This window comes from Calypte anna, chromosome 2 (genome assembly GCF_003957555.1).
Source record: "Calypte anna isolate BGI_N300 chromosome 2, bCalAnn1_v1.p, whole genome shotgun sequence".
In the NCBI taxonomy this organism is placed as follows: domain Eukaryota; kingdom Metazoa; phylum Chordata; class Aves; order Apodiformes; family Trochilidae; genus Calypte; species Calypte anna.
The window spans coordinates 47570871-47584276 of NC_044245.1; the positions used below are offsets into that span (position 1 = coordinate 47570871).

Here is a 13406-nt window from a genome sequence, read left to right on the forward strand (position 1 = left end):
TAGAAAGAGGGAATTTAACTGACATTAATTCCTATGAATTTCATTTGTTTTCTTTTTCACTAATCCAGGTAAACTAACTTAATAATGCTCTGGAGACATAGATCTTTGTCAAGTGTCACAGCAAGCAGCAACGCTGCAGCCCATGGGGTTGAAACCAAAATCAAAAGAAAACATAAAAAAAAGAATTAATTAGATTAAGTATTTTGTTTTAAGCATACTCCATTTGAAACCATAACACGTGTGACTGAGAAAAAAGCCTCTGTTTTGATTTGTTTGTGTTGTCAGATACTGACTATCATGATTTGACTGTTGCACACTTCCCTCTCTCTCATTTTTTTCATTACTGCAAGCAAAAGTATGGATGGTGTCTGGCAAAGCAGGATTTGGCTCTTTCACCTTATCTATTTTGCTGTGTAGAGTGGATGTTAACGAACACCTATTTGTAGCTGAATAAGGCTTAGTTCTTTCTCTCTTCTCCCAGACTGATTTCTGCCTATTCCTTTTTTAAGTTCTGTCTGAGCAAAAAGTGGAAATTCCAGTCCATCTATATGGTCCTGATTCACATTTAAAGTATGGTGTTTCCCCACCATTCTGGAAATATAAAAGATCTTTGAATTACACATAAATAAATTACTTTTACGCCCACTTTAGAGCTGGTCTGTACCACCAGGTGGCTTAAAGAGGTCTCAGTACAAAGCAGAATCAGGCTATTATCTCCAGGGACCAAGCTTCAAAAAAAAAGAATAATAACAAAACACAAGCATTAAAAAAATGAAAAAGTAATAGCTATTTTAAATTGAATTTCTCTTTTCAGGTGCCAATTTCAGTCTTGGTTTCTCCAGAATTAAAGGAAATTACATGAGAATTTTTAGTTTGCCATGCAGGATTGATTGGAAAAAAAAAAAACAAAACACAATCCCCCCCTCCAGAAAAAAAGATATCAGTTTAAACACCATATAATTAATATCAGTCAGAATGGAACACACTGGGCTCAATTTTAGTGTCTTCTTTTGCTTTCTGTGCCTTCTTGCTGGTTAACTTGGGAGTCACATCACACAGTTCATACTTAATCAAGCATTGAAGACTTCACTGGTAAATTTGCTCATGTAAGGGCTTCTGAGTCTGATGGAACAAGCTTAAAAGCTGCTGGTGATCATGTTTACCTTAATGTAGCTGTGTTTAGCTCCACAGAGTTGCTTGTGAAGAATTCTGGCAAACATCAGATCAAAAGAGACCCCAAGAACACATCTAAACATACAAATTTTTACCATCTATTTGAGGTTTAAAGTACTTCTAATTTCTTAGAGAAATATGAGGCTACTTTGCTGGGATTTTTTTCTAGTTTAGAGAGTAACTGAAATTCACCCACATACACTAATTAATGTTTGTTGTATCAGAAATGAATGACATCATGATACCAATGAGATAAAAAATTTCTCAACATACTGGCCAGATAAAAGTATAAATCTTTGTGCAGTTCTTAATTCAGTAAAATGCTCTGGTGCTTCATGGTCAGAAGGCAGCATGTGTTTCTACTGTGTCCTTCATGAAAGAGTCAAAGGGTACTTTACAATCCAATCCGATGTTGTCTATAACCTTTTAAATAAATAAAGTATGGTTTAAGGATTTAGAAAGCACTAGATCAAAGAATGTAATCTTGAGATCTAATAACTGCAGTGATGGGTCTAGCATAAGGACATGAGCAGAATAGAACAAAGGTTTGCTGAATGACCACAGTGCCTCTTGGGTTAAAATTCATTACAGTCATTCTAAATCCCTAGTTAGGGGGCAACTCTCAATTTCTCGTGTGTCTAAGAATCCAGCATGAACTTAAAAAATAAACAGAAACCAATATGTTCCGGGGAAGAAACTACGGTCTTCAGCCCTTTTTGTTGTTTAACAATTCAAAATCCAGGCCTCATTTTCCAAACACCTGCCTATTAGCCCATTGCTGACCCCTCCAAGATTTGAAATGCAGCCTCCAAGATTTTGCCTACACCCAGTCTGCCTCCCCCCTGCCAGCTCCTCCCCCAGGATTCCTACTCTTCAGGATTAACTGAGCAGAGACAAAGAACTAGCTTTTTTTTTTTTTTTTAGCTGTATATGACTGTATCCAAGCCTTTACTGTCACATAGTCTAATGCATAATATTCTGCTGATGTGAGCTCTCTCAATAAGTCTAAGGGGATACTTATGGATATACTTAAATGATTTCATGATCACCCTTCAAATAACCAACTAAAGAACTAAAATAAACAAACAAAAGATAACTGTGTCCAGATCTATTGCAAACCTTCATGCGCTGTTTTAGAGAACTCTAATTTGTCTTCTATCAGGCTTTGAAATTGTGAGCTTTGCTTACCAACTTGCACACATAGGTTTTCTTGCCTACTTTGGTGAGAAGCTGGAGCAGGTGTGAATAGTGCATCCAGACTTCTGGATAAATCTTCTTGTTTTTCTTTATTTCTGACTATGGGCATTACAACGCACAAACCATCACTTCTGCCTACTGCTCAACCAGCATCTTGTCAAATCTGGCTGCAAGATTAAGCTTTCCCAATTCTGAATTCAATATTGCAACCCTAAGGATATAAGAGCAAAGCTGGAACATTCTGGTTTTTGGGTTTGTTGTTTTCTTCTTAATAGACAAAATTGTTCCAGCTTTGAGATCAGTTTGCCTTGACTATAATGATAAATCACAATGAATGACACTAAGTGAAATGAGTTTGATGTTCTCTGCTTTATTCTTTTGCATTAGAAGCTACTTTTACATTTGCCACAACTTTCAATATTCCCTTCAAAAGACTGGGAACTTCTTGTTTGCAGATATTATTTCTGCTTTGTATAATCCATTTGAAGAATATGAAGCTCATTTCATACACAGAAAGGGATGGGCACGGTGAAGGGAAGGTAAGACTTATGGCCAGGAATCCTGTGATAGTTTTTATTTCCCTAGAGCATCATAATTCTCCTTTATTCCACATTGTTTTGTTTCACTTTAAGCAGAACAGTTTTCATAGGAAAACCGTCAATTTTTTTCTCATTAGCAATCTCTAATCAGGAAAAAAAAACCAACCAAAATGAGAAATTTCCCTTCACATGCTTCTGGACCCAATTCTGCCTTCAAAGAAGACTTAAAACATTTGGGCCCCACTAGAAGAGTCCTTCCTAACAGAGACAGTGGGAAGTCAAAGAGTCTCAAAGCATTCAGCACTTGACAGTGTCAAGTACCAGCAGCTGTAGCCATCATGACAGAATCTCAGAACTGGCAGACTTAAACATTATCAGTTATTTTCATTTTTAGTAATTCTTTTATTTTTAAAGCTGGATTCAGTATCAATGAGGCACAGTTCTCTATTGCTATAAATAAATAAAATAATAATAACAATAAAAAAGCACACGTTTTACTAAGTTATACTGTGAATAAATAGAAGCTGATGCTAGTCTGCCATTGATGTGAGACAATGTGATTTTAAGACATACGCTTGTAATAAGGATATGAAACATTTTAGTCATTAATATTATTGCAGTCTTAGCTTGGTTTAATCTTAGTCTATGCTGCAAATTTATGTTTTTATTTTAACTCACACACACACACACACCCAAGATGACTTCCAGAAATGGGCTAGAGCCTCCAGCTTTAAAAAAAAAAAAAACAAAACAGCTCCTCCATATTTAATTGCAAATGAAACGCAAGGAAAGCTCAAATAAAAGCAGAGTTAGAGATTCACAAGTTGGCTTAGTAGATGGAAAAGCAGTTAGAGATGTAAACAGTTTAGGGAAAAGGGCAACATTTTGATACACAATTTTCTCTTCTAATATGCCTAACAGCAGCTGTTGTGTAATACTATTAACATGACTTTCACTAATTATCTCGTAAAAACCTGTTATTTTCTGTTGCTTGAAAGTCTTGTTTCCATAGCAGGGGGTGACTGGAGAAACACTTTTGTCTTTTACTGTTGCCTTTATAATATTTCCTTTTTGGAAGTGCCATTACATAACTGGATTGTGTCTTCTAAAAACCCACAAGTCTAAGATCCTTGAAAATGCTAGAAACATGTAAAATAAAAATTACTTGATGGAATCAGTGACTGAAGTAGCATGAAACTTTTTTCTAACTTTTATTTTCTTTTGCCTAAGGATCTGTTTCTCTTTGCAGTACCCTTCCCCATCTGTGGGCTCAGCGCCCCATTCTGGAAAGCTACCTATAGGAATAGATTATATTTATCAAGTAGTTTAGATAACACTCACTGGAAATACCACAGGATCAAAAATTATTCTCACAGGTAAGATTTTTCAGCACTGCTTATCAAATTATTGGATTCCTTTTGCAGTAAGGTGGCTCAGGAAAGCCCACAAAGACAAGATCCTTCAGTTTTCACAGGAGTCCTCCCCTGTAAATCCACATTTTACATGAGCAAATGGCATAGGGCAGCTGTGCAACTACAGCAGTGAGCAAGATCCAATTGTGACGATCTATGGAACACATTTCTTCAACATGCACCAGTGTTACTGACACCCATTACCATCATTCATGTGTGTAAAAGGAAGTCTATGCATAAAAGTTTGTTGGACCAAGTTTTGCTGCAATGTAGCATGGCATATAGAAATTGTACCAATCTTAGACAGAAAAAACAGGCTTATTAGTAACAACAAAATCTATTCTAAACATCTAAAGAAAATCTAGTGTATTTCATTTACCATGTAAGCATAGCTAGGAATAAAGATTTTGGGGTGGTTTTCCTCTCTGCTTTTCTTTTCTTTTTTTTTTTTTTAAACTTTCTCTCAGTACCACTTTTAAAAATGGCTAGAACTTTCGAACAGTCTCTTGATCTTCAGATTTTTATTTTGATCTAACAGTTAGATAAAGCTCTCTCCTATGGAACAGCACTACCAGACAACAGAGAATCAGCAGCAAATATCAACAGCTAATCTTTCTCTTTTGAAGAAATAGTCCAACATATCACAGAGGTTTCAAAGACAATGATAAAACAAAAACCCTGAAGCTACAGTCCATTTACCTGTAGCCCTGACATCCTCAAAAAATAAAAGTGTTCGAGAGCCTTGAGTTCCTATCTTTCATAATTAGAACTGACTTTTACGACTAAAGAGTTTGCATAGCAATTATTTAGCTGGCATTTAAATCAAGCTTTGTTGTATTTATTAGCAATGACAGTTACTCAATAGGAAAGTTGGACCAGATCCTGCAAAGCGTTATTTGTGTGAGGAGTCCCATTGAGTTCAGTATTCCACTATGCACCTAAAAATTTAGTGTCTGCAGACTTCTTAAATAGGATTAAATTATTTGCTGACCATCTTCTAAGTAGATGTTTAAGTCCTGTTAAGTTTAATCAGAGATAAACATGCATCTGTTCAGAACTGACTGATCTGAGGTTCTTTTTGCCATTTTTTCAATTTCAGAGTAAGAACAACCATTACAAGCAAATGTCACTGATAGATGTAAATCACAGGAAAAGAAAGGATAATTTACCACATCCTCCTTTAGTGTTGAAAATTATATGTACAATTTGTCTTTGATTGTCCTTTGATTCTCTTCCATTTGAGCTGCAGTTCAGATCAGACAATAAAATAAAAATTTTGTTAGAGCTACAGGTCAAGTAAGATAAGAGGCTCAGCACAGTCACTCCTATGTACTGTACATACAGAAGTGGCTGAGATTGGTATTTAGTTTATCAGTCTAGAATCTAGGAAACACAGAAGAGGTACTTGAATGTAAATGCATTGCCAAAAGATAAAAATCTACATCTCTGGACCAGTGTAGCTCGCCTACCAATTTAAAGGTCATCTGACATACTTATTTTTCTCCTACAATTAGAATAATAGTGAATATACATGGAGTGTAAATCACAGCTTTTTTTAAAACTGAACCTCTTAATTGGCCTGGTCCACAAACTAGCATGAGACAGCAGAGTAACACAGAACTGAAAAGACATTCAATAGAAAAAAAAAAAATGACTAAAGATATTCCAGAGGGCTGATTTCAATTAAATTCCAATTTTGGTGTGAAAACAAGAAAAATCTTTTTAAATATGAATGAAAATTTTATAAATCCAACTTTTCTGCTGTAAAAACAAAAGTCAACAGAGAAATGCATTCTTTTGTTGGAATCCAGGCCCAAGACCAAAGAATTTACATATATTAAATTAACAAGATCTAAACTGCTCTACAACAAATATTTATATTGTAAAATATTACAGGCACATTCCTGCATCTCTTTACAATAATAACTCTTAAGGACACAGTACACTAGAGAGCATATAAAACAGGGGGTTTCTGTGGAGACGGAGTGCTTCATTTTCAGAGTACCAACTTGTTCATGAATATTAAAAAAATATGTTTCTGAAGTTTTCAAGCATGATTCTTCTTGTTACACAACAATCAGTGTGTACCTGTCCGTAAGTCTTTCTCTCACAGTTGCAAACTACAGAAAACAACTGCTGGTGACTGTAAAGGACAACAACATCTGTGCTGGACATACACGAAGCAGACAAGGGGACAAGTAGTCTGACCTTACTTATGCAAGTAGTCATGCTTACAGTGATGGGTCTAATTCTTGCTAGAGAGAACAGGATTTGTACCAAACTTCAGTAAAAGGGCACAAATTCCTTGCCATATTTTAAAGTGGATCCTAAGTTTATGTATAATATGGTTCTTTTCTGTTTGCGTGTGTTATAGGCACTTCATTCTGTATGTTACATTAGAGATGGAAGTGGGTATTCCAAGAGAAAAAAATCTTCCTTGCTACAACAAGTATCACTTAAAGATTGCTTTAGACAAACTAGGATTATAGATCTGATCTTGATCTGGTACAAAATAAACTGGATACATACTGATCTGCATGACAAAACAACACTAAGAACACATTAAACTTCTGAAAAGTGACCCATGAGTTATGGAAATGAGTGGCTTCTCTGAAACATTTATTCCCCTGCTTTATTTTTGTTAATCATGAGGGGAAAAACAAGCAAACAGTAACAAGAATAAAACAAAACACCAAAAAACCCCACAAAACAAAACAAAACCCCCACAAACAACAGAATTTAAAAAGCAAGAGAGTGAAGCATAGAACGGGAAGACCCAGACCCACCTTGGCTGCAGCAATGTATCAGTCTCATAAATTGGGCTTCAGAAGAGAACTCTCTATGGAAAAAGAGCGTATGTTTACCCTTGCATAAATAGCTTTTACTAGATGATGAGATCACATAGAGGATACCATTGACATGCAAAAAATAAACACGGCTAAAATGTACAAAGAGAATTCAAACGCAGCAGTAATAATTGCAAGCGCCTGCTTATTTTAAGAAGAATGTTACCTAATTTAGTTCCTCTCCATTTACAGAGATCTAATTTAAGCTGCCCCCCCCTCCCCTCCCTGTTTTACTATATTTGCTAGAACCAGTGAACACAGAAATGTGCAGCCAGCTCGGGCCCTCAGGCCGGTGGATCAAGATGGCAGGCTGGCCCGGGCTCCCCTGGGGACAGCAGAGCCAGAAGGGTGATTGGACACAGTGACCTGTCTGCATGAGATGAGACAAAAACAGGAGGGCTGTAATGCTGATGAACTAACCTGTCACTCACAAGCTCAGGTCTGAAAGGGGGGGAGAGGTTGAAAAGAAAAAGAAAAAGAAAAAAAAAGAAAAAAGAAAACAAAACAAAAAAACAACAGGAAAAGAAAAGATGGGGGAAGAAAAAGAATGGTACAGTACAGAAAGCATACAAGGAAGAGAAAATACATCATAATTGGAGTAATTAGATGATGCATTTAATGATTCATTTACCTGTTCCTTTAGAAAGCCTCGGGACATATAAGGAATATGGTATAAAACTCCAGCTAAAATAGTTTATTTAAGAGCAAAACACGTTTGAGGAAATAAAGCGTATTATGGCTCAGGCTGCATGGGAGGATGCAACAGACTCTTGCTGACAGGGATCGGGGTTTCATTCCAAACACTCCAGTTATGAATCAAAATCACAATGAGCAATGAGCTTCTAGATCTTGACACGCTAGGTAAGGAGGTTGTTCGTCAGAGTACTTGGCTGTTTAATTGCTTGCTTGGGGGAGGAAAGATCCAGAGGGAAGGTACACAAGCAATTCCACACCTTGGTGCCAGCACACCCAGGTGCTAGCTAATGGTCAGGTTTGTAGCACTCTGCCTACCATTGCACTCACCAGTGGGAGCCACTGTGGGCACTGGTGATTGGAGATAAATTTGGAAAAAAAAAAACAAAAAAACAAAAAAACCAAACCAAAAAACCCCGTGGAAAATGCATTTAATGATGTACAAGTAGCTGGTGTTGAAAATGCCTTTAAATCAGCATGCTGCTGATATTACTTTTGTGTCATACATAGGGTAGTGTTTAAACTACAATAACTGCTAATATTTCTGATCTCCATTGGAGCAGAGATACATGTATAGTTTGGATTTTTAATTAGGCAAGTTCACACTCCATTAGCAGCAAACAAGACTGAATTTAAGCTACATCTGCAGGATTAGTCAAGACAAAATTTAGTTCTCACAGTTGGAGGAAAATACAATTCTGAAATAAGAAGGCCAAATGATAAGCATTTATATAAAAGTTGTTGCTTTTGGAGATTTAAAAGTTAATAAAGACTCTTAAGAACTTCTCGTAAAACAACAGCATCAGAAAATTAATGTCTCTTCTAAAATATATACATATATTGAAGACGCAAATCTAAAAATGGACTTACAGTAGGGAAAGATTTTATGGCATAGGGTTTGTTATTTGTTAGCTATTCTCTCTTGTCAGCTGAGCATTAGAGTCCAGAGAGAAAGTCTATTTTCAGCAACATATGGTAATTATACTTGCTCTGTGCTTCCCAAGTTTTAAGTAACTAATTTATTTTACAATTAGAAAATAAATTAATTTTTATCTGAAAAAATAAAAACATTTTTTCTGTCTTCACATGTAGCTAATAACAAGCAAAAACTGGATAAGTAATCAAAACAAAAAAATACTTGAGCATTTTCTGGACTTATGAACACATTTGGATGTGCACAATTACATATAAGTTATATAAATATGCACACATACACCTCTAAAAAAATATATAAAACATGAAACATAGTAAGTAGCACAATAATAATATCCATTGATTCTGACATAAAAGATCCCAAAGAAGTTAGCCACCAAAAAAAGCAAAATGTATTTTTCTTTGAAGTACATTCTCTTGTTATTGATCTTTAGGAAATTAAATACACTAACACATGATATAAACATTTTTCCAGACATTCACTGAACTTTTTTTTAATTAATGAAATATAGAATGTGACACACACAAAAAGCCATGTTCATACCCTTTCCAGCCTCAAAACCACTTTATGAGACCTACAAAGCTTTAAACATAAAATAGCTAACTTACACTTTTCCTACATGCTAAAGCAAAAGTTACAGTAAAGAGATATTATAAGCTTTGAAATTTTTCAAGGTTTCCAGGTATATTTTCTGTTAAGTGTACTTCCTCAAACCCTTGTTGTGGTATCTGCCTTACAATCATTAAATATATCCCTTTAAGACTGAACAAGTTTACACAAAAAAAAAAAAAAAAAGGTAATTAACCCACTCTCAAATACATATTTTCACACAATAGAATACTGGCAAGCATGCCCCACTTTTTAAGTATAAGCAAACCTAATAGAAAGCTTTTAATGTTTGGGGGATTTTAATAAAAAATGTATCTTCTATTTTTAAAATATTTAAAGCAATAAAAGTCTGTGGTAAACATGGTATTACATATTTGACATTTTCAACACAGAAATGCATTACTCTGTGTGATGGTATTAATAAACCATGTGCTTTGAGGGACTTCTGTGCTTTGCCATAATTTAGGTTAAAACAGTGTGTAGGATGTGTATATTTTCACCACTGTATCAACATATAGGAAACACAAATACTATGTCATCACCTCAGCAGCATGCGTTCAGTACACTGGAAACATATGCAAAAAAACCACAAACTTTTCAGAGTTCAAAAAATATCCTTTGCCAGAGACCGATTTACAAGTCAGTGGTTAATGAGAAAGTGTTGAGCACTTAAAATTTTGTTAGAAAACGAAAAACAGACACCCTCATCTGACTTTAGCTGCATTCATAGGAAAACAGCCCTCCCTGTACAAGAAGACAAAATAATTTAATTTCTTTCCCCACTTCAGCTTATTATTTGAAGCAAATGAAAAGACAATGATTCTACTCTCTTCTGGCTAAAGCTAGAAACAGCACGGTTAAAACACACAGATAAAAACTACAGACTTATCAGAAATCACAAAACAGAAAGAGGACTCACTGACCCATTTGGAAGACAAAGACGACAAAACGGAAAAGCTCTAAAAATCAGCTTGTGAGGCCTTTGAGAGATATTCTTCTGGCATTTCATCACAGCAGCCCCAGACCAGTTCACTTCCCTCGATACAGGGAGGGAGAACTAAATAGAGCTGTTTATTAAAGCTGTTGTGCTGGATTGCATTAGGAAGCACGAGCAGACCACCTGGACCTTTCAGATTGTGGCAGTGTTTAATTTGCAGGCTGCCCCTCTGCAGCAGCAAAGACTACTACATTTACCAAGCTCAATCACACATTATCTGGGTTAGGAGTAAAATAAGAAAAAAAGAAAAAGAAAAAAAATCCACAGCCTGTAGTACAGGAATACAGTCAATATAGAAATAATGCACAGCATTAGAAATAGAAAGCAACTCCCCAGCAAACATAACACTTTCACTCCTCAGTTCTTCTACTTCAGCACATTTACACAAAATATAACAGTGAATTAATAAATAGATTGATTTGGCAAAGCTCAGACTAAATTATAAACCAGGTTTATTAGAAGAAAAGCATGGTATTTTAGGTTTAACTAGTGATTCCCTGTCTGAATTATTGTGGTTCTTTTCCCTTTCTCACTTTCAGTACTACACTCGCTGGTAGCTGAAGATACAGATAGAAAGATGGTACTGTAAATATGAATTATGTGAATCATATGGTTAGACCCTAGTGACAAAAAAAAAAAAAAAAAAAAAAATAAAAGGGGAGTTGAGAAATGGCTGACTCCATACCTGACCAATTACAGCTTGCATGGTCCCTGTGTCCTGCTGAGCTGAAAGATCGCAATCCATCATATGTAGTCTTTGAAAAGGAGAATGGGGGTTTCTGGCATGCATCTGTCAATCAACTTCTGCACTCACAACCATCACCAAAAGCAAGGGAAAAAAAGTCAAGCTGCTCCACCAAATAGGATGAAACAGTCATGTGACCTTCAGCACACTCACACACATACATACTTCCATAGAACGTATGAATTTTCTGCAGATATGAAATGACATTGACAAATACCCAATACCAAGTAAATAAAGTGAGACAAACAGCTACTCACCAAAGACAAAACACTTACTGTAATCTTCAGCCTAAAGATTTAATAAACCTAAAGGTAATTTAAAAGGAGGCTTTTCTTTTGAGCCTAAACTTTTCAGATAAGGTGATATAATTTTATATATGCAGACAGTGGGCAGAACTTTAACCCCTCATGTTCTCTCACAGCCTTTATTTACTCCCCTGTTTGTACTTCTGCTTGATGCCTCTTTGAGTTCCTGAATTTTTCTTTCTTTAAGTTTCTTCTGTGTCAAAGTGAAGAGGCTTGCGTTGCCTTCTTTGGATGTGCACAAATTATGAGAACTTGATAGAAGAAAATTGTTAAAAGGAAAAAAAAGGAGCAGGAGATAAGAAACCTGTGTCTGTACTCACAAGACAAAATGTGTCTCACTGCTTTACTCCATGAGAAGTCAAATGTTTTCTTTATTGGAAATATATATATTTAAGTATTAGTTTAAGCGAGCAGTGATGAGCACTCAAAATATAAAATATTCAGACTATGTAAATCCTACTTAAGGAATCCTTTCCATTTTGAATGTTAGCAGAGTTTTGGTTCATTCACTGCTCCACTGAACTGACATAAAATGTTGTTACTTATGAAGGCAAACATTACCATTTTTTCTAATGGAAGCAGTTTGTTTCATACATCTTCTCCTCCGAGTGAAGATTTGCAAGAATTTCCAAGACTGGTTTTTTTTCTTGTCAAGATGTATCAGCCACTTGTCTCCAAAACCTGAGTGTCGTGAACAACACACTGCAGCATTGATTGCTGATATGTTATTGGTCAGTGATTGCTGAAGGGTGACATTAATGTAACCCGGTAGCACTTTAACCCTTTGAAGATCAATACAGTCCTCTGGCAATATAGTATAACAACAGCACATATAATTTTTGCTGCATTACAGCTTCATAAAAATACCAGTGCATCTTTCTGCCCTCCTAAAATTGCATTTTTGTTATTAGTGTAAGCAACCTGCCTTTCAAACACTGTCAAGAGCAAAAATGCAGGAAAAAAAGCAGTCTAGCCTATAAGCTTAACATAATGCACCCTTTCTATTTTAAGTAAGTTTCTGCCAATATTTTGAGGTTATTATCTCATTATTAAAGGTATTGACAATATTGATCTTAGTGTGTGATAGCCAAAGAAACGTGGGAATATCAGCAGTATTCCAGTTTTAGGGAAAGAACTTAATGTTTCTTACAACATAATTTTAAGATCCAGCATCCAGTAGTGTTTGGAATGTCACAGAATGCATGTTTGTGTGTGTACGTCTGTGTATGTGAGTGCAGGCATGCAGAGGAGAAAGAGAATTTATGTTGAAGTCAGCAAAATGGGCGGGGAATATCAAATCCACTTTTCATTCATCAATTTTTTATAAAAAAACTATTATTATTTTTAATTGCTAAGAAGAAAGTTAAGAAATTAAGTTTTTGTGTGTATTTCAAAAATCAGAAACGAGAAAAGAATTCATGTGTAGATACATGGGAACCCAGAAGTGCTCCAACAAGACATTTTATCTTTAAAAGTTTTTCAAATCAAGCATTTTTAGGGAGATCCACAATATTAATGCTGAAACTTTGGTTCTGGAATGAGGAAGGAGGACTTGAAATGGTGCTTCTGACATCTGCTCTGCATTTCCCTTATAAACATAATTAAAATGCACCATTTGTGCTGAAATCTTATCTGCTTCTTACTCATGAAAGAAAATACATTGAACTAATACCTTGGGCTGCCTTTTGGTCAGCTGAGAATTTGCTGTGGGAATTTGCTGAGGGAATCTCATCTCTCAGGACGATTCTGTGGAAAAAAAGGGCAGTGTAGTGAAGGCCATAATGAGCATCCGTATCATTGCAAGCAATATAACGGGTTAATGGGAGAGGGAGTAGAGATTGCCTTGGATGTCTCCAGGAGAGCAGACATGCTTGAAGGCAAACACTGTATATGAATTTGAAAAGGAAAGTTAAGGATTATTTTTCTTTTAATAATTTCTCTTTAGGAGGAGCCTTT

The 13406-nt window shown here is 35.7% G+C and overlaps 1 protein-coding gene across 1 annotated transcript in view; it reads right to left on the reverse strand.

The window, feature by feature from the left end:
• Window positions 1-11190, reverse strand: part of POU6F2 (POU class 6 homeobox 2) — a 305013-nt gene extending 293823 nt beyond the window's left edge. Inside the window, exon 1 of the mRNA XM_030445663.1 lies at window positions 11086-11190. Within this exon, the coding sequence (XP_030301523.1) occupies window positions 11086-11190 (105 nt within the window). The remainder of the gene's footprint in view (window positions 1-11085) is intronic.
• Between the last annotated feature and the right edge of the window lie 2216 nt (window positions 11191-13406).